We start from the raw sequence: 22769 nt of genomic DNA, 5'->3' as shown, positions 1-22769 counted from the left end.
CCCACACCTCTGAAGAAGTCCATAATGCAGGCCAAACCTGCCATTCTCACTGTGTTCTGAGCATATCTGGGCATCATGGGGCATCCAGAGCCAACCTGGAAATAAAACCAGCTATAAAATTATACCTCCTCCATCCTGAGCAGGGATTTTTATATTAAGAAACATTTTTATTAATCTGATGTGAATATATACACATCTGACATTTATATAAGGATATATAATTTTATAAGTAAATATATATTAGAGTTTATACTTCAATGAATATAATTTGATAAATATTAATGGAGATAAAGGTGACAGAATATTCACAAATTTTTAAAATATACATTCATGATAGAAGGCATATTTTAAAAAAAATTTCCATTTAATATTCATAAAGTTGTAACCTATTCTTCAGAAAGAAACATAATTTCTTTCAACATGAGTGCTTTTCTTGAGTTTAGCTACCAAATTCAGGAATAATTATTTCTAACATGATTTTAGTCCTCACAGAGTTTGTAAGGGAACAGCAGTGGCCAGAGTCTTTACAGCCTCCGACCATGTTGTTGTGGTGGAAATCTCTGAAAATCACTGTAAGGTGCATTTTCCTTCAGAGCTAGGGCAGACGCTGAGCGGGGTAAGCTTTCCCTCCTGGACCCTGATTTGAACACACATGCATGTGTCCTAGGGCCGGGTGCTGCGCTGGGGTATTTGGGCTCCTGTGGGAGGTGCAGAATTACATGCTATGGACCTCATGCCCACAGCTACACAAAGCAAGGAATGTATCTCTACCAATTCCATCCAAACACAGAAAATATTTTCCATCATTCTGTTCAAAAGAAAGGGCTAGTGCTATGCCCTTCACCACTGCACCCACCAGGGAATTTGCATCTTGCTCCTCATAGAGGAACTGCCCATGCAAGTCTGAGATAAGAGCTCCCTCGTCACCTCACTCTGGGTAATCAGGACTTCTCACTCCAACTTCTCAAAATGAGGCACCATGTTCAGCTCCTGGGTCTGCTCATGCTCTGCCTGCCTGGTAAGGACATGGGGAGCCTAGGGGGAGATGGGGTGACAGGTGGGCCCTGGATGCCCCATGCTGCCCAGGTGTTCTCAGAACACAGTGACAATGGCAAGTTTGGCCTGCATCATGGACTTCTTCATCATGCATCATGGAGGCGTGGGTCTGCAGGATGAGGATGCCAGTGGGAACAAGGACCTATATCCTCTGATGATGATTTTGCAGAAAAATGACAGAAATTTTGCAGGGAAACACTGTAGGTTTCCTTGTGGCTGCTAGTTTAGGGGCCTGTTCTTCAAACTGAATATTTTGTGTGCACATCAAAATGGCAAAAATCATTTAGACGGATGTATATGAAAAAGTGTAAACAATTGAAATGGCTCAAGATGTTTGCATGTGGCCTTGACTTCATCATTTTAGAATCCACAGGAGAGGTGATGACCCAGACTCCACTCTCTCTGTCCATCTCACTTGGAGAGTCAGCCTCCATCTCCTGTACATCCAGTCAGTCTCCTGGCTAGTGATGGAAAAACCTATTTGTATTGGCTTGTGCACAAGCCAGGTCAGGTTCCACAGGAAATGATTTATCAGGTTTCCAATCAAGACTCTTTGAGTCTCTGACAGGTTCAGTGGCAGTTTGTCAGAGACAGATTTCACTCTCAAAATCAGCAGGGTGGAGGCTGAGGATGCTGGAGTTTATTATTGTTGGCAAGGTATGTATATTCCTCCCACAATGCTACAGCCCCAAACACAAACCTCCCTGCCTGGGGAGGCCCAGCTGCCCCCCGTCCTGCTGTCTGGTGAGCAGCACAGCACAGACTTCTCTGTGTGAGAGGAAGGGGCTGAAGAATCAGAACAACAAGTTGCAACTGGGGCCTCTGCCCTGGAGGAAGATTGAGGAAGACAACAGTGTAACAAGAATATGTTCTTTGCTGAGGGATCTGACACAGAGGGAGAAGGATGCAACTGAGCACTACAGTTTCTTTAGGCCTTTAAAATTCTGTTCCTTTGTGAAAATTAATAAAACCAAAAGAAACACATAAACATGAATTTAGCCAAAAATTATTAATAAAATGGAAATGGCTTAAAAGGTTAGTACTTTATCTTTCACTGCCCTTTCTCTCTCTCTCTCTCTTTCTCTCTCTCTCTTGGTCTTTTTTGTTTTTATTGGTACCAGGGATCGAACTCATGACTGACTGCTTGCAAGCAGGCACTTATGCCACTGAGCTAAATCCCCAGTCCCCTTTCACTGCCCTCTTATCATGTTACCCAGGAGGGAATTAACAGCCATACATTGTCTTCTCAGGATGCCCATCACTCCTGGAGATCTGCTCCCAGCTCACAAGGCCAGAGGGGACAGATCACATCTGGGCTACCAAGTGTGGTTCCATTGGCCCTACATGGATCCTGATGCCGGGCTCTCAGTTGTTACAGACTCCAAGATTAATAAAGTTTTCAGCTCAAAAATAAAATTTGGGTGACGCCACATCTTTCTGATCAATGCAGCAAGGGAAAGGTGGACATCCAAAGTGGGGCTCTGCATCATTGTGCACTGGATCTAACCAGAGAAGTTGGAGGGTGTTCATTTGGTGATATGCAGGCATATAGCAACCATGGGATAGGAGCAAATGAGTCCTGTGAGAAAATTTCTCACAGCATTTCATAACAATGGGAAACGGAATTTATAAATGTTTGTTCCTTTGTTGTGCATTATTACTCACTAAGACACAGAAGAGTTTAGTCACTACAAGATTCTTTCTTTCTAAGATTTTTACAAGCTAACAGGAAGTTGCATCCTACTTCTAGGATTAAACAGCCATCAATACAACCTATCCTTGTGACACTTGATAAATCTCTAGGCCCCAGTATCTTCCTTATTGTTAAAATCCCTCAAGATATCTGCTTCCCCAAAATTAAAAGTAGACTGAGAGAAAGCGACAAGTTTGTTTTTAAATTATTTTTAAAGAGAATAAAACAGAACAAAACCAATAAAAATAAACCAATGTAAGTGATACAACATTTTAATACATTACAAAATCAGCAATAATTAACAGAATGCCTTTTGTTGTCTTCAAAATAGCTGAAGAGATCTTTGGACATAGTAAAAATCAAACAGAACAGAGTAAAATACAAACAATAAAAACAATAAATGCAATAAAGAAATTCAAAACAAGCCAATAGTAAATCCAAAATTGCTACCATAATACATACTGCTGTCTTTGAAACAGCTGCTCTTGCCATCCGACTTAACATAATCAAAAAAAAAAAAGAGAGAGAGAATAAAACCTAACCCAACAAAAGAATGGAAATAATATATGACTTTCAAAACTAGACCATAGAGAATCAACAATGGATGGAACCCTCAGAAGGAGATCCTCTCTAGCTGTCACCTTGTGTACAGCTATCCCCTGAACCTACGATCAGACCACTGGCCCTATATCTGCAATATCAGTGAAACATCAAAGCACCACAGGCATCCAATTGCATTTCACATTGATAGCTATCATGACAGCCTGTGTTTCTGGGTTGGGGAAATTGTGGGGGGTGCACTGATACTTCTTGTTTGTCATCCTGCAAGCTGGAAGGGGCTGAGGACTGACTGTCCACAGACCAGTGGCAGCCTGCAAGGCACTGGTTCTCAGATGGTGCTTGTTTCCTGGTGTGGCCTTTCAAAAATGAAGAGTTTGATAATGGGACAATAATATCTGTTCTAAAAGTTGGCCTTTGGGCCCTACTTTCAAAGTAATATTAAAAAGTCCCATTCACCTCCTCTGATACTTTTATCCATGTCTGAATGTGCTCACATGTCAGAGCTTTGACCCATCAGTAGATGTATTGAAAGGCGGACAGATTCTGGTCATATTTTAAAATTAGAGCAAATAAGCTTTACAGACATATTGAATGTGAGATGAGAGAGAAAAGTAAAAGGAGGATAAGTGTCATGTACTTGAATGAGTCACAAGAGAGTTTGTGTTGATGTCTATGGGAGACTGCCAAGCTGTGCTCTCCAGAGAAACAAGCCCCTTTGCCTGTCCTTCAACTCTATTCATTGAGATATGCTGAGCTGGTTATATGGAGCTGGTGGTTTCCTTATCCAGCTAGAAGAATGAGATCAAGCCCAGGTAATCATTATCCACAGTGTTGACACCTGGAATGGGGGCTCCAGGAGTGGCCTCTGCAATTCCAGGGCTAACACATAAGACAGTATCTCAGCAGAAGCATTGGGACTAAGGAAGAATTACACCATCCAAGAAGGAAAGGTTCCAGATTTGCAAGCATCAAATATCCTGTCTAATTGGAGAGCCTCTGTGGCTGGTACAGCCAATGCCTGCAAAGTGTCTCTTTCTAAACGCTCAGCCATGACCCCGACCCACATCTCTGATTGATACTGATAAAAGCCATGAACTTTTGGAATTCATGGCCTCTAGTTCCATGAATAACATTGGTTCCCAGAGCTCCTGAACTGTAGGATTTTCTCTCTTTGTCATTATCTTGCACCAGTGTGCTGTATTGCCGGGTGGAACTGCCTGATAAACTCCACAGGAGATTAATAAATGTACATGGAGTGGCAATAGGCATGAGGAGTGGAACTTCAGAATTTCAAGATGCCATCAGTCTTCCAATCTTCAGTGTTCTAGGGACAGATGAATTGTGAGATTCTGGAGGTCAGGGATTCAGTCTTAGCTGCAGTCTCATCAGGCAATGAATATTCACAGAAGAAGGCAGCCTGGGTCCTGCAATGTAACCCAAAATGCAGAAGTCAAAACAGGAGTTAAAACCTGCACTGGAAACTATAGATGAGGGCTAACAATGTAAGTATTAAATGAAAGCAGGGAAGATTCCTTTTCAGCTCCCAAAGAGTGATATAAGCCTTAAATGTAAAGGCAAACTGCATTTCTTTGAGTTTTCTCTTTCTACCTAGTTCACTAAGAGGATGTCAGTTATGCTTATATCTTTTCTCTAAATTAAGGAGAACTTAAATAAATGTCTGAATTATGATATTAGTTATTGAGATCTTTCTATTTGAAGGCTCCTGTAACATGCTCACTTATAAATACGTTTGCTGGACACATACTTTCTGGTGGGTTCTGCTTCCATTTTCACTATTCAGTTGGTATGTTTTCTATTTTTTGGTTTTTTTGTTTGTTTTTCTTGCCTTCCCTTGATGTTTTTTCAATGATCAACTACTTCTTTCTTTAAAAGTGCATCATTGAGGTCTATTCCAGCTGCAGTCCTGAGGAGTCAGGGAAGGGGAATTGCCCAACAACTAGAAAGGCGGCTTTTGGCGGGGTTCCCCATCCAAGTTCAAGAACAGGACCAGGACTCTGGAGTTCTGGGCCTGCCAGCCTCAACAATTCCAGAGGCTGGGCAGCCTGGGGTGAGTGTGCCCACACCATCCCCTGAGCCCAGCTAGTTTGGGATCCTAGCTTGGCCCCGGACAGGGAACTTTACTGCTTCCTGTGGCACTGGACCAGCTCAGTGCATCTTGAGCTGACCTGCCCCGCCCCCAGTGACCCTTTCTCAATCTGGGGACCTGGGTGGCCAAAGGCCCAGGAGCTGAGGGGATAGAAGAGGATTTCCAACAGGCCCGGGGGAAGCCTTGCAATAACACTTGAAACACAGAAATATAGGAAAATGACAAAACAAAAGACCAAAATACAATCTGAAAAATCCACCCATCCCAAGAAACCCTAGGAGCAATGTACACAGAAGAAAATATATGCCATACACCTGAAATAGCTGAAATAATAGCAACTTAAGTAAAGAAGCAACTCCGGGAAGCTTTAAAGGAATTTAAAGTAGAAATAATCTCCTGAGTAAAAGAAAAAATGACCAGATGCAGATGTCTTTGTAAAACCTCAGAGTCAAAACTGATGATGAAGAACCTGATGCCTCCCATGTACTATTATTTCCTCATAATAAGTTATGCAAGGTCACCTGCTCAGTTCATAGAGCTTGATTTCCAGTGCTCTTCCCCTCATTGAACCCATCATCTCACCTACAGACCAGTGACAGCGTGGCTTTACTCTCTCACAGCTTTGATGGGACTCTCAAACTGACCCCTTTCCACGTGACCACCTCAGATACCCTCCAGGGCCATGTCAGTCACTGGCTCAAATTACTCTGAGATGGTAAAACCTTGATTCAATGGTGACATTCTGACGTTTAGAATATTGCTTTAAACTATGGGCTGTAGCTGTGTAATATCTATTAAAAGGAACAGTAGATATGAGAAGGATATTTTATGATCATTCTGAACAGTAGTACAATTTTTCATTGTATGTTAAAATCAAGAGAAATCTTTCTTCAAGAAAGGTTTTGATAAATCCAGAATGTGTGTGTTTGTGGGCAACTGTGTGTATACATTTCTACAAGGAAACAGGCATCCTTAGAAATTTACAAATTTCAAAACCTATTCACAAGCAAATTCACATCCACTATGTAGGGCATATATTTTTTTCCTTTTCCCTTTTGCGTTCCATGGAGAAGCAAATTTACAACTTGAAGATAAATATTTTACTCTGTATCATACTTCTTTTAACTTTGGTGCTTTTATATCATTTAATTTCTAGATCATATAAAATATTTTTCTAATACTTATAAATATAAGATGATGAGAGTTTACCTGCTCCTATCAGATCTTACATTTAAAAAAATATTAAGATGAGTTCTCATGAAGTGAGAATTTCTTTGTTCCCAAGGCTAAGAAGCACGAGCCTTCCCCTCCCAGAAACTGATCTGCACACGCCCCCATATCCTGGGGACTTCAGTCCTGTCTGGGATGGGCACAGCCCTGAATATTCTGTACCTGATGGAGACTCGGACACAGCATGGACTGTAGCTCTATTGTTTTCCTCCCAATGCAGAGATATTTTATACCACTGGGCTCACATGAGAAGCCTCCCACCATGCTGTTTTCTCTTTCTACACCACTGCACCCACCATGGAATTGGCATTTTGTCCCCAGGGAGGACCTTCCCAAGAAAGTTTCAGATATAAGCTGGCTCTAGCTTTCCCTTAACTGATCAGGACTCTTCAGTTCAGTTTCATGAAATGAGGCTTGCTTTTCAGCTCCTGGGGCTGCTACTGTTCTGGATCACTGGTAAGGACACAGGGATATCAGGAGGGGCATGAGGTAAGAGGGAGAGCCTCGGGGTCCCACTGCCACTCAAATGATTTCTGTCCACACCTGAGATGTGCAGCCCTCACTTGAACCATGGGTGTGTGAGGTTAGATCAGAGTGAAGAAAATTCTTAAAGGACTCAGGACCTGACCTATCAGGAAGACTTCCAAAAAAGAAAGAGAGGGTTGCTCATACCAATTCTAGAGGGATTCTTGTGATTCTTGTGATTAGAAAATATATATATATATTATATATATATAAAGTATATATTTATATATATAATATATATATATATAAAGTATATGACAATACTCTAGCTTGATAATGGCAGGAAAGAGAAAACCATGATAGTTGATTCATGATTTTGCATTTCTCTTTCACCATTTTAGGATCCACAGGAGATGTGATGACACAGACCCCACAATCTCTCTCCATCTCTCCGGGAGAGCAGCCTCCATCTCCTGCAGGTCCAGTGAGAGCCTCTTGCATAGTGATGGAAACACCTATTTGAGCTAGATGTTGCACAAGCCAGGCCAGGCTCCTCAGGGCATGATTTATAAAGTTTCCAGCTGGTTTCCTGGCATCTCAGACAGGTTCAGTGGCAGTGCCTCAGGGACAGATTTCACACTAAAAATCAGCAAGGTGGAGGCTGAGGACACTGGAGTTTATTATTGTTTACAAGATACAAAACATCCTACCACAGTGACACAGCCCTAAACAAAAACCTCCCAGCCAAGAGATGCCCAGCTGCCCTCCTGCACTGCTCTCTGGGGAGCAGCACAGCACAGACTGCACTGTGTGAGAGAGAGAGGTTGAAGAACAAGTTGCAGCTGAGGCCTCTGTCCAGTAGTAAGAGTGAAGGAAACAACAGAGCAGCTGGGATGTGTGCTCTGCTGAGTGTCTGGCACAGAGGTAGAAGGATGGAGAAGACTCCCTTGGGGATATCATGAGTATGCATTGTCCCCTCAGCCTGTCTGTCACTCCTGCAGAGCCATCCCCCTGTCCTGAGACTCAGTGGATCATCTGGAAGTGATGCATCATGCAGATCTCTTGGTCTTACTGCCTCCATGAAGATTAAAGCTCCTGGACAAAACAAACTTCAGTCCTGTCACATCTCTCATCAATGTAGCACAGCATATGTGAGCAGCCAAATTGTGATTCTGCCTCATTATATACTGCGGATGACCTGAGAGAAGCTGAAGGATCTTCATTTGGTGATACCCGGAAATAAAGCTATCATGCGATGATGGCAAACAACTTGTCAGAAAATGCTTCATAACACTTAGCAGCAAGTACACAAGGGTTTTTTTGGGCCATTTTTGCTTCCATTCTTCAGTACCACTCACAAAGACATATGCAGCTTTATTCTCCACAAAGATCTTTCTTTCCATACGTTTTACAAGCAAACAAGACATGCAGACTAATTTCTGTCAAAATTAAGGCATTCATCTCACAACACCACCCATCTTCCTAAGTATCATTAGCCTCCATTTCTTTCTTTTCGAGAAAATTCTACAGGGCCACTTCTTTTCAGAGAGAAAGAGGGAGAGGGAGGAAGGGGGAAAGAGAAACAGAGACAGAGACACACAGAGAGACGCACCAAGAAAAGGAAAAAAAAAGGAGATCCTATAGAGCCAAGACAAAGTTTTAAAAATGATTCTCTTTCTCAAATGTAAAATTAAACTGCTGAATGAACATCAAAATAACTTCTAGGACAAGATATTATAAATGGCCAAAACATTGTGTCTTTTAGGCGGTCACAGCTCTTTTGGGGAAGGGGCCAGATTTCAAACATTACTTTTATAAGAGTTGACCCCACCCTGCCATGTGTTTGTCAGTCCTATGAAGGGCAAGGAAAGTTGCTAACATTCCCCTTTCAATTACCTTGAAACTCTATGCAAGAGGCTCTCACTGGACCTGCAGGAGGTATTTCTTCTACCATGCTGTTGCTATAGCAAACTCAAACACGGCAGCAACACAAGATCCAGAGATAGATTTGTTTGTGTTTTGGGGCAGCGACAAGAAATCAGTTCTTATAAAAATGTGAGATCCAAAGGCTCAGGGAGAGAGGCTTTTGTGAGGTTACAAAGGGGAAGTACAGAGGTAGGGCACTTGGCTGTCTTTGATTGGTCCCTCAATATGTGTCATACTGACCACCTGGGCATCACAGTGACCTGCCTATTCTGAGAAACAAAAGTATCAGGAACTGTAGCAGGCACTGCTATCTGGGCAACAAACAGAAACTCAAGCTGTGGGTATGTGGGCTTTTTCTGCTACACTGTGATCTGCTTTAAAAAGTGCAGATCTCTTTGCAGTATCTCACAGCACTGAAGCAGTGAAGAATCACATACCACGGGTGTACCATTATTTCCGCAGAATAAGTTTTGCAAGATCACTTGCTTAGTTCATCGAACTTCATTCCCAGTGTTCTTCCCCTGATTTGAATCCATCCTCTTTCCTACCCCCATCATCAGGCATCTATAGCACACAAGCCATTCTGTACACTGCAACAACTCTCTTCTCATACCTGATATCACAAGCTTATTATTCTCCTCTCATCAGCCCACTGGCCACACCCCATTAAAAAATCAATACCAGAACATGCATGAAATCAAAATAGATATACTGTCAGACAGTAGAAAGCAGGCAGGGAAGAACACACTGGATCTACTTGCAGCTCAGGAAAATCCCAATTTCAGGCTGTAGGTGTAATTCACAGCAGTGATTAACTAGCAATGCAGTGCAGAGGTCCTGAGGTCTGTCTCAAACACACCACAATAAAACAAAAGAAGCTAGGTAAGAAAAAAGAACAAAAGAAAAGGAGAGAGAGAGAGAGAGAGAGAGAGAGAGAGAGAGAGAGAGAGAGAGAGAGTCTAATGTAGATCCATAGCCAGACCAGTGTTCCCTGAATCTGTGTGCATGGATCATCGCGACATGAGGAGTTTTCAGAGTCCTGCCCCAGAATCCAAGAATGGCAGCCAAGCATGGGGATAGGGACCGTGACAGTAAATCAGGGCTAAGAGATCGCTGCATACTTTAGGCAGAGAGTTAGTTTGATATGAGATTTTTTTCTTTTGTTTTGGGGAGAAAAGAGTTTTTATCATTATTATTCTGTGTTTTACATGAGAGTTGGATCATATCTAACTTCAAATAAAAAATCACGTCATTGGGGAAAATCAGTGACTTACACAGGATGGCTAAGATGATGAGCTGAGGATCTCACCGTGGGTCTGAAGTGATCACCGTACCTCCTCCACAGGGGGAAAAAAAAAAAACAGTGGGCCTGAGAATGACTCCATCATTCTGGTACCACTCAAATTCAAAGCTCGAGCTTGTTTGCACATAGCCTTGGGGCAAAGGTGCCCAAATGACAACCTGTCTGGAGGGGGACATAGCCAGGAAATTACACAGAAATGCTCACGAATCCTATTTAAGGACCACAAAGTCAGACCCTTTGGGAATTAAAAATAGAATAGATAAACTAAGTACCAATGAAAGTATCAGACAGCAAAAGGCTCTTTCCGTACTTCTGATTTGGGACTTCTGAGAGGATAGCAAGGAAATAAATTATAAACCTGATATTACATAAAAAGAGAAGGAAACTACAGGAAAAAAATTAATCAGCTCAATACATTTTATACACATTGTAAATCATTCAAATCATCCTTATAATCCAGCCACACGTATTATTCACAATCAATTGGTGTTTTACTTTTATTTAATCAATGTAATATTATCTGTTATTTTGCTGTCAACAGACTATTGCTTGTTATTTTCTTAGGTATGAAATATTAAAATAAAATCTTATACTCTTTTGTAGTTTCATCTGAGGCATTGGAACACTTCCATAGAACACAGCCAAACTTCATGTGCTGTGTAATTTTTAAAACTTTCCTATTTCCAGGGAAAAAAATGTGAAAGCTGACTTAGTGTGTCCAAGTCTGAACTTAACCACTTGTGGTCTCCTCCGCATATGCATTAAGCTTTAGAACTTGGTATTGTGACTGCTCCAATGAGATGAAATTTATTTTCTTTAATTTCATTTACTAATGATTCTTGTGATACAAATGAGGAATGGGGGTTTAAGATACCAGATCAGTCCAACAAGTGAACTTTCCAACTTCTCAGACTGTTTGGAAAAAGCCCACACATTCAGAAGACAAAGTCACCCAAGACAGATAGTGAATGACTGTCAGCCCAGCACACTGAGGCTGAGGCCCAGGATGGACAGGGCAGAAACTGGGCAGTTGAACAACACAATGAGACCCAGTCTCAGAGTCAGAGAAATACAAAGGACTGGTGACGTAGCTCAGTGTGAGCTTCCTCGATTTAAGCCCCAACACACACACACACACACACACACACACACGCACACGCACACGCACACGCACACGCACACGCACACACACACACACACACACATAGTGATAAGAACATCCAGAGTCCTTATTTACAATAAAATTGCACACTACAGAATCCTTATTTACTTCTTTTACCACAAACACACTTTCCCAAATGTGTGAGAGGCACACTGCAGCTCTTGGGCTGCCATACACAAAAACGAACTTACAGACTAATGACAGCATGGCTTTACTCTCTCACAGCTTTGGAAGAAGTCTCAAACTCACCCCCTTTCCACAGTGACCAACTCAGAAAACATCCAGGACCATGTCAGCTTTTGGTTCAAATTGCCCTGAGACATTAAAACACTGGATTCAATCGTGACATTGTTATTGAGAATGGCTCTTTAAACCATAGACCATGGCTACCCAATATCTATTTAAAAAATGTAGATATGAGAAGGATGCTTTAGGAATATTTAACAAGAGAGTAGCATAAATTATTCCTCATTCATTTTGGATAAAAGCAAGAGAAACAGTACCCTAACAAAGATTTTGATAAATCTGGTGTGTGTGCGTGTGCATGCGTGTGTGTGTGTGTATACATATCTACAAGAGAGCAGTCTTGACCAGATATTTACTGATTTCAAAATCTATTCACAGGAATTTTACATCCACTATGTAAGTTCTATTTTTTTGTCCTTTCCTCTTGCCTTCAAAAGAGTTACTGATTTCCAAGTTGAAGACAGCTACATGTATGTGTATCATAGCTTTTGATTTTACTGCTCTGGTGTCATCTAATTGTTAGGTAAGCTTCAAGACTATTTCTAATACTTGTTTGTAAGATTATGAAAGTTAACTGGTTACAGCAAAATGGCTCCTCATCTCTGCTACCTGCTGCTCAGGTAGAAAATGCTAAAGACGAGTTCTCATGAAGAGAGAATTGCATCTTTCTCCTCCAGGAGGCTAAGAGCCATGACACTTCCCATCCCAGAGACTGATTTGCACATCCCCTGTATCCTGGGACTGCAGTCCTGTCTGGATGGGCAGAGCCCTGAGCAGTGTGTCTGTGTTGCAGACACACGTTTTCCAAGGGATCCTTGCACTCACTGCTGCACACAGCATAAATTGTAGCTCTATTGTTTTCTTCCCCATTCAGAGGACATTTTAGAACAGATTTTGGATTGTTTATTTTTGTTTGGGACCTGGAATGGAACTCACATCTGCATGCTCACAAGGCAGACACTTATGACACTGTGCAAAACACCCAACAAAGAGGATATTTTATACCACTAGGCACACAAGGGAAACCTCCCATCATGCACTTCACTCCTTCTGCACCACTGCACCCACCAGGGAATTTGCATTTTGTCTCCAGGGTGGACCTTCCCAAGCAAGTCTCAGATAAAATCTGACACTAACTTGGCCTTGCCTGATCAGGACTCTTCAGTTCAGTTTCTCAAAATGAGGCTCCCTCTTCAGCCCCTGGGGCTGCTACTCTTCTGTATCACTGGTAAGGACACAGGGGGATAAGGAGGAACATGAAGTGAGGGAGAGTTTCAGGGATGCTCTGCTGCCTGGCTGAATTCTGTACATAACTGAGATGTGCATCCATGACTTGAAGCATGGATGTGTGAGTTTAGATCAGCAAGTGAAGAAAATCCCCAAAGGACTCAGGAGGTGTCCTCTCATGAAGACTGCCATAAAGAAAGATAGGGCTGCTCAGATGAGTTCTAGAGGGAATCATGTGACTAGATATCCTGTCAATTATCTCAAAATTTAAAAATTTTCTTTTTAAATTAATTACAAATATAATGTAGCTCAATACTTACAAGAAAACAAAAGCTAGGTAAATGACTCATGGTGTTTGTATGTGATTTGCCCTTTTTCTTCATCATTTTAGGATCCACTGGAGATGTTGTGATGACCCAGACCCCACTCTCTCTGTCCATCACCCCTGGAGAGCCGGCCTCTATCTCCTGCAGGTCCAGCCAGAGCCTCCTCTCTAGTAATGGAAATACCTATTTGCATTGGGTTGTGCACAAGCCAGGCCAGGCTCCACATGGTGTGATTTACCTGGTTTCATACCGGTATTCTGGTATCTCAGACAGATTCAGTGGCAGTGGGTCAGGGACAGATTTTGTCCTCAAAATTAGCAAGGTGGAGGCTGAGAACGCTGGAGTTTATTACTGTGTGCAAAGTACACATGAACCTCGCACAGTGCTACAGCCCCGAACACAAACCTCCCTGCCTGGGGAGCCCAGCTGCCCTCCTGCACTGCTGTCTGGGGAGCAGCAGAGCGCAGCCTGCTCTCTGTGAGAGGAAGAGGCTGAAGAATCAGAACAACAAGTTGTAACTGAGGTCTCTGCCCTGCCCAGAGAATGAGGAAGACAACACAACAGCCAGGATCTGTGTTCTGGTGAGGAAGCTGACTCAGAGAGAGAAGAATGGAGCTGAACTCCAGAGCTTCTTTAGTGCCTTAAAACTTCTGTTGTTTTATGAAACTGAAAAAAAAATGCAAACCAAATGAACCATGAATTTAGCTAAAATGACCAACAAGCTAGAAATAGCCTCCACAGTTGGAAATTTCTCTTGCAATTTCTCACATCATGCTAATCCAGTGGAAAACGGTCACCATGGACCATCCTTTCAGCCAAGCTGGTACTCCTATGATGCTGCGCCCATTTCCAGAGGGCAGCATTAAAGGGATCACTTCTGGTATTGCAATGTTGGGCTTTGTGTGACTCCATAGATCATCGGAAGTGGTGCCTCATGCAGGGCTCTTGGTCTTACTGACTCCATGGTGAGTAAAAGTCCTGGCCTAAAGAAACCTCAGTCATGTCATGTCTGTCTAGTCAATGTAGCACAGCAAAGGTGAGCATTCAAATTGTGATTCTGCCTCGAGGTACCTGAGGATGACCTCAGAGAAGTTGGGTCTATCCTTATTTGGTGATATCCAGGATTACAGCTACCTATCAAGGAGACAAACAAATGCTCAGAAAATTTCTCACAGCAATTAGTAGCAATTTTCCTTGCTTTTTATGGGCAATCTTTGGCTCTGTTCTCCATCACAAGCACATATGCAGCTTTAGTTTCCACAAGGATCATTTGTAAAAAGATTTTTATTGGAAAAAAAGACATGCAGACCTGACATTTTCAGAATTAAGGCAGATGCCTCTCACCTCCCCTCATCCTCATGAGACATGCTTGATAAATCTCAATAGGCTCCATTTCTTCCATTTGTGATAATCCTCCAGGACCACTACTATCCTCAAAGTTAAATGTTTTTTTTTTTTTTGTGGTGTTCTTGTTTGTGGTTTTTTGTTGTTGTTTTGTTTTGTTTTGGTACTGGGAATTGAACTCATGACCTCGTGTTTGCCAGGCACACATTTGTGCCTCTGCACTAAAACCCCAGGTCAAAGTTAAATGTAAGATAATAGAAATGAAGAGTCTGATAATAGGAACAATTGATATCTCTTTGCTATTTTTGGCCTTTCAGACATCATTGAAAGTGAACATTAAAAAGTTATCTAATCCCATTATCTAAGGCAGCATGTGCTTACTTTTCCAGACCTTGCACCAGCTGTTTCAAAAGGTGGGAAGGCTCTGGTCATGGTTTAAAGGCAGAACAAGTAAGTTTTCTGACATCCTGGACATGAACTGAGGCAGAACAAGCAAATCATAGACTGCCTTATATTTGGAAAGGATCCATCACAGAATTTACAAGAAGCCTCCTTCAATGGGAAGGCAGAAAAAGCAACACTGGGTAACAAGGGGAACTAAGGACTTGCAGGGGAGCATATTTCCAGTGGTGAGATGGCCCCAGGCCTCCACTCAACCCTTGTATATGTGAGATGCTAGATCTCTGGGAAGTGATCTGAACTAGAAGATGCAAATATAGGGATAGAGGTGAGGTCACCAGGAAATGATGGTAAGTAGATGAGGACAGACTGGGACCTAAAAGGCAGCCCAATTCTCAGAAGTCAGGACACAAGGAGAAACCTACAATGGAGGCTGTGGAGTACGAGTAACCTGTAGGAAGGAGAGAGAGAGAGGAGAAAACAGACAGAGACAAAGACAGAAGCAGAGAGACAGAGTGAGACTGAGAGAGGGGGACACATAGGAAGGGTGAGAAATTGAGATCCTAGAGCCAAGACAATGCTTTAAGAATCTCTTTTCCTTTCACAAATGTAAAATTGAAGTGTTGAATGAGCATTAAAATGACCGTTAGGGCGGGTTGTTAAAAACCTTCTAACCACTGTGTTTCTTAGAAGAGCACAGCTCTTTCCAGGCAGGGCAAGACTTCAAACATTACTTTTAAAACAGACAGCCCCTTGCTGACACCTGTTGGTCAGTCCTGTGAAGCACAAGTTCCAAGTAAAAAACATTCCCCTTCCAAGTTGCGTCCAATTGTTTTTCTCCCATACTGTTGCTCTGGTAAGTAGAAAAGCCAAAAGGACACACAAGATTCAGAGGCAGATTTACTAACACTTACAGGCAAAAACAAGAAACCAATACTTCTATCAAGTCAGCCACGAAGCCGCAGGGAAAGAGGTCTCTATCGGGTTACCCTGAGGAAGTACAGAGATAGAGCACTTTGCTGTCTGTGATTGGTTCTTACAATATGCATCACAGTGACCTGCCCTTTTTAAGAAACAGAAGTAACAGGAACTGTAGCAGGATCAGGGCAAGGGACAGAAACTCAAGGTAAAGAGCTTGCGTGGGGGCTGTTTCTGCTCCTCTGCAATCTGCTTTAACAAGTGCAGATCTCTTGGCAGTAGCTCAGAGCACTGAAGCTGTGAAGCATCGGATGCTTTGCCTATGCTGGTATTTCCATAGAATATGATGTGCAGGGTCACATTGTAGTTGTACAAATATTAATGAGAGCCAGTATAAATACAATAGATCCCCCATTAACACTTTTTCTCGCCCATAATCTGAGTTTTTCCTCAGGCAATTGGAAGACTTTTAAGATAACTTTTATAGCGCAATGGCTACGTGTTATGCAAGGTTAAAAAAAAATCTACGCAGGAAAATGCACAAGGGCCGGGGACACCACTCAATGCACCTCTTGTATGAGGCAGGTCCAAGGTCGTGAATTTAATGCAGGTACCCCCCCCCAAATAAACAAAACAAACACTTGTTCAAATACTATAGGGTACCAATATAAACATCCACAGATCTTTCCCAGGAAAGTGGAAGCTTTTTACTTTACAAAGAAATGGGCACATGCTGCCCTTTACTCCTCATTCTCATGCACAGAAAATTCTTAGGGAGATATTTTCTCAGATTTCATCTTGCAAACATACTGAAATATTTTATTCACTATCCTGTTATCCAGTTTAATGACCACAGAAGAGACTGAATGTCTCACAGCACTGAACCTCTGGACTATTTGATGAGTCGTGAGTACCATTATTCCTATTTAACCTGTTGGAAACAGCCTCTGAGGAACATGCCAAACCATTTGCTTTCTTCATCGAGCTCATTCCCAGTGCTTTCCCATTATCTGAATGGCACCTCTGACCTACCTGATCCTCAGAAAATTAGGGCAACCACACCAGATCTCTGCTGCCTGTGCTCTGACATTATAGGCCTGAAATTCTGCTGTCAGAATATTCTGACGACTACGTACAACTACTGACAAAACACACATGTGCACATATGCACACACACCTACAATCAGATGAGTCCTCAGATACTACAAAGCCACAGTGTACAATAGCTAATGATCAATCATTTGCTCATAACTAGAGTTACTAAACAAACCTAGATGCTGAAGTTAAAAACATCAACAGTTTACTTTATCTAAAACATTGCTCTTTTGTATGAAATCTGATTCTTTCATACTGAAGTTGTTGTTATACTAATTTTGGCATTTTTTATTCTTCTATCAAGATTCTAGGCAGCTTTGCTAAGGAACATTGACACCCCTGATTAAATTTTGCATTAAAACAAATGCTGCATGACTGACACACTAATCTGGATCAAGAGCACAAAGGGCAGAGATCATTGAACAGAGCTCATAAAGAGGAGCCTGGAAGGTGATGGGCGGCACGTTGTCACTGTTGCAGTACTCATCCTGGGGGAGGAAGCACTCTAGCCTGAAATCACAGAGTGAAAGCTGGCAACCCAGAGACCTTTGCAGAGACACAGATGCTATAGACTGCACATCCTGGTGAGTGGTATGGATTTGGTCATTTGTGAGAGACTGGTCATTTTCAAGAGAGGCCAACTGAGCTTCAAACTCAGAAAAACCACTGTCTCCTCTCCTGGCTTTCAGTTAAGTTCAAGACCACAGAAGTGACACTGACTGCTGCAGGCTGAAAAAATCTGGTGTCACCCTCATGAATGGAAAGTGCCCTGAACGTCAATGGCAATAAAGTTGAGGCTCACTGAGATTATGCACTACCTCACCATAAAGCAAATTCTGGCTTGTTGGGATAAATCAGCATGGACCTAGATTCTGTCTACACATTTTCTCTACCAGTGATAGCAGAGATGCAACTTGGGGAGGAGAGTTTCCTTCTCTCTCTCTCTCATTATTTGTTTTGCTTTTTATGCTTGACCTTTTCTTTATATGAATGTAAACATGGTTTCCGGTTTTCTGGTGATTGTGTTTCTGTTCTGTTCTTTCTTTAATTTCTTCTTTTCCTTTCCTTCCCAGACTGACATTGCCTAATGGTCACTGAAAACGCTGTGGGCCAGTGTAAAGTGACCAGAGGATGGGCCAACAAGGCAACAACTACTCAACTCATAAATTGAAGAGGTAGGATCTTACAACACAACTGAAAACACAAAAGCGGTCTACACCTGGAAGACACTTTCAGTAGTCATTTCCTAAAGGTTCTAAATAACAGCAATCAGGATATCCACCATAGGCAATTCAGAAGCATCAACTCAAGAATTAAACTAAGAAAAAGAAAATTAGAAAATGAGAAGGCAATTCCACAAGTGCAACTCCAGACAATCAGTGAAACAAAGGCAAGACAAGGGGGAATGGAGGTGGGACCACTCAAAAGCCAGCTACCGTGACTGTCTGAAATGATCACATCAAAATAAATTAACAAGGATCTAGATCAAACTAAATCAGAGATGATTTGATAGAAAACAAACAGATAGTGGCCATAATGGAAAACACCCCTAGGTACTGTACACCAGATACAGATTAATAAATAGAGGAACTTAGGAAAATGAGAGAAACCATGAAGACCAACATAGATACATAATGGAATTCATACAAGAGACTCAGGGAGATATCCAAAATATTGAAACTTTCACTGAATGTATAAACAGCAGAATAAACCAATGTGAGAACAGAATGTCAAATACCAAACACATGTTTTTGGTTAATAATTATGAAAAGAAAGATTTCCTAAAAATAGAAAGGAATGATAAGATGTCCATCCAGAAGGTGCTATATCATGTGAAGAAGTATAACATAAGAATGGTTAGAGATGATGAAAATAGCAGGAGATAGCACAAATAACAAAAAAAGACTTATCAGAGGCACCATGGCAGAAAACTTCTCACCAAGATAAAAGAATCTGACACACCTATAAGTTAGTCAAATAGAACTCTATCTATGACTAGAAAACCCACAGCAAGGCATAAGACGGTCAAGATTCAAGAAATGCAATTCAAAAACACAACATTAAAAGCTCTTAGAAAAAAGAAACAAATTACATACAGAGGAAATCCTATCATAAGCACAATTGACTTCTCAACATAAACCCTCAGGTCAAGGAGATCCTGGAGTGAAAAGTGTCAAGTGCCTTGCTCCAAAAGATCTTAAATCCAAACTGATATCTGTTGCAAACCTATCTTTCAAAATCAATGGGAACATAAAATATTTCCATGACAAAGAACTGATAAAATACATGAACACAAAATTAGGACTTCAAAATTTTCCAAAGGACACTTTAGAAACAGAAAAAAAAGTATAACTCCACGAAATCCACAAAATTAAGCTGTCAGGCAGAGCAAGTGGTAAAGCTCAAGGGATAAAAAGAGAGCCTATTTTAGGAAAATAACATGGTAAGGACAAGTCAATATACACCTGTTATGATGATCAATGGGCCTTCTATTCAGTTCATCAGTCAAAGGAAACACATCGATACAATGGATCATGAAGTAAGAAACAACAGTGCACTGCACAGAAGAAATGCAATGAATTCCAAAATCAACTCATAGACCAAGAGTCAAAGGATGGCAACCAATAATCCATGTGATAGGAACCTGAAAAAAACAGGCTCAGCTACTGTGTCTGCAGACAAAGTTGATTTCAAGCCAAGAAGAATTGAGAGAGAGAAAAAAGGTCCCTACATCCTTGGAAACGGAACAATTCAACAGGAAAGCATAATCAGCACAAAATATACACAACAAACAACATCATAGTCAACTATATGCAACAAATCTTAACAAACCTGAAAAAGCACATAAGCACTAATATGGTTACTTTGAAGATCTCAATCATCCATTGACACAAATAGACAGGTCAGCTAGACAAACAGCCAACAAATAAGTATTAGAACTGAACCAAATTTTGAAAAAGTGAATGTAGTGGATATATACTAGGTGTCCCACCTTACAGCATCACTTTCTTTTCAGCTTCTCTAAAATAGAAAGCATACTTCTCATAATCAAACTTGTGTATATGTAAACAATTTGAAATATTCCATGCAAATTACCAGATCACATAGCAGTGAAATTGAAAATCAATGACAAAAGAAACCAAAACAGGAAATTTTAAGATCATCACTCCCAGTGGTTAAGTCCCTGCACAGCTTCCAGCCACACTAGACTTGGCTCTGAAGGTTTCAGGCCTGGGTGGGCCATGGCCAGCAACCTTTGTTCAATCTGGGAAACTGGGGCTCATGAGGTGAGTTCCAGCACATCAGCACGGGCCCAGCTAGAGTTTAAGATTTTCACTCCAGGGCTGGGGAATTAGTTCAGCAGCATAAGCATCTGCCTTGCAAGTGTGTGGTCGTGAGTTTGATCCCTGGTACCGATAAAAATGAAAAAGACAAAAAAAAGATTATAATTCCCAGTGGATAGGTGGCCACCCAGCGTCCAGCCACACTAGACTAGGCTTGGGAGGTTTTGTGGTCAGTCTAGACCACACCCAGTGAATTTGGTCCATCAAGGGAGCTGAGGGCATATGAAATGAGTTATAGTGCATCAGTGCTTGCCTGGGGAGAGCTTCAGGCTGTAGCCCACAGTTGTTAGAGTCTGCCCAGCTTTCTGAAACACAGGAGGTGGCACAGGAGGTCTTGTGAGTCTGAATAGACAATGCACAGCAAACTCCATTCAGTCCCAGGAACCAAGGGCATAGGAGAAAATTTCCAACAGCTTTGGAACATCACTTAAAACACAGAAATATAGGAAAATGACAAGAAGAATTACCAAAATAATCTCAAAACCCTGGTCCATCCCAAGAAAGCCTAAGAGTCATGCACCTAGAAGAAAATACATGTAATATACTTGAAATACCTGAAATAATAGCAACTGAAATACAGAAGTAACTCCAAAAAGGATTAAATGAATGCAAATTAGAAATAATCTCCCAAGTAAAAGAAGAAATGTTAAAAGTAATGAAAGAAATGCCAAACATATTTGAAGAAGACACAGTTAAAAATTAGAGGAACAAAGCAAAAATAAAGAAACCCTAGATAAAGAATATAAGACATAAAGAGAATAAATGAAGCAGATTCAAAGAGATATACAGGAAATAAAAAATACCATTGAAAGTTGCCCAAACGACCTCAACAATATTGAAGATAGAATTTCAGACCTTGAAGGCAAGAATGCAGCTAGTGCACAGGAAAGGAAAGGTCTTTTAAAAATAAGAAGGAACCAGGAAATAACAATACAACAACTGCAAGATGATGCAAAAAAGAACAACATAAGATTGATAGGGACAAATGAAAAAGAAAGGGACAATACAAATGATATCAAGAAGCCAATTACAGGACTGAAGCTGAAAATTTATAAACATGAGAATGGAAACTGACATTCAGATTAGTGAAGTATAAAGAATTTCAAATAGCCATAACCAAAATAAAACTACAAGCAGACATATAATAATCACCATTCTAGAACTCCAACATAAGAATAGAAAATTAAAAGCTGTTAGAGAAAAATGACAGATCACCTATAAAGGAAAACCTATCAGGATTACAGCACACTTCTCAACACAAACAATGAAGTCAAGAAGAACATGGCGCAAGGTATTGCACATCTTGAAGGAAAATGATTTCCAACCTAGACTAATGTACCCTGCAAAACTGTCTTTCAAAATGGATGGAGAAATAAGATACTTCCATGACAATGAACAGCTGAAGAACTTCACGATCACCAAGCCAATCCTGCAAAGAATACTGAAAGACAGTTTAGATGCACTTAGAAAAAATCAACTAAGCAAAGCAGACAATTACACAGAATGAAAAGGTAAAGATTCAAAAGCAGAAATATAACATGTCAACAATAAACCAATATATAACAGTTGTAACCATTAATATAAATGGTCTCAATGCACCAATTAAAAGAAACAGTCTGGCAGAATCGATCAAGAAACAATATCCAACCATATGCTGTCTACCAGAAACCCATCTAATCCAAAAGGAAACTCATAAACTGAAAGTCAAAGGATGGGAAACAATACTTCACGCAACAGGAACCCCCCCCCAAAAAAAGCAGGGGTAGCTATTATGTTTTCAGACAATGTGAACTTCAAACCAAGAATTATTTGAAGAGATAAGAAGGTCACTACATACGAATTAGTGGAAAATTTCAAGAAGAAGAGATAACAATCTCAAATGTATAGGCACCAAATTCCAGAACCCAAGCTATACAAAGCAAGCATTAATAAAAATGAAAAATCAAGTAAACAATAACACAATTATAACAAGAGACCTTAATGCACCATTGACACCAAGGGATAGATCAACTAGACAGAAAATCAGCAAAGAATAACAGAACTGATTCACAGCTGTGAAAAAATGGACTTGATATACGTATACAGAGTGGTCCATCCAACAACAACATATGCAGAGTGGTCCATCCAACAACATCAGAATATGCATTCTTCTCAGCAGTACATGTGACATTCTCTAAAGTATACCATACACTAGGCTGCGCTTGGCAGGATTCAGGCCTGCCCAGGACACGCCCAATGACATTCTCCCAAACTGGGAAACTCAGCTGGTGGCTAGGGTAAGTCCACATGCCACCATGAGCCCCAGGAGACATTAAGATCATCTCTTCTGAAGCTCAAGGGCCCATTAAGAGCCCAGGAACACTAGAC

The 22769-nt window shown here is 41.2% G+C and overlaps 1 protein-coding gene and 1 gene segment (V, D, J or C); one reads left to right on the top strand and one right to left on the bottom strand.

The window, feature by feature from the left end:
- Positions 1-3005: 3005 nt before the first annotated feature.
- LOC101788419 (uncharacterized) overlaps positions 3006-22769 on the bottom strand; it is a 165395-nt gene continuing 145631 nt past the window's right edge. The window contains exon 7 of the mRNA XM_063235128.1: positions 3006-4734. The gene's annotated coding sequence lies outside the window, so the exon portion shown is untranslated. The remainder of the gene's footprint in view (positions 4735-22769) is intronic.
- LOC134473037 (immunoglobulin kappa variable 2-29-like) lies at positions 12794-14533 on the top strand. The segment is given in 2 exon segments: positions 12794-12977; positions 13368-14533. Coding segments are annotated over 2 exon segments (465 nt in total).

This window comes from Cavia porcellus, unplaced genomic scaffold, assembly GCF_034190915.1.
Source record: "Cavia porcellus strain 051 isolate PalLab524CR breed Dunkin Hartley unplaced genomic scaffold, mCavPor4.1 scaffold_25, whole genome shotgun sequence".
NCBI classification, from domain to species: domain Eukaryota; kingdom Metazoa; phylum Chordata; class Mammalia; order Rodentia; family Caviidae; genus Cavia; species Cavia porcellus.
This window is presented reverse-complemented; position numbering and strand designations above follow the sequence as displayed.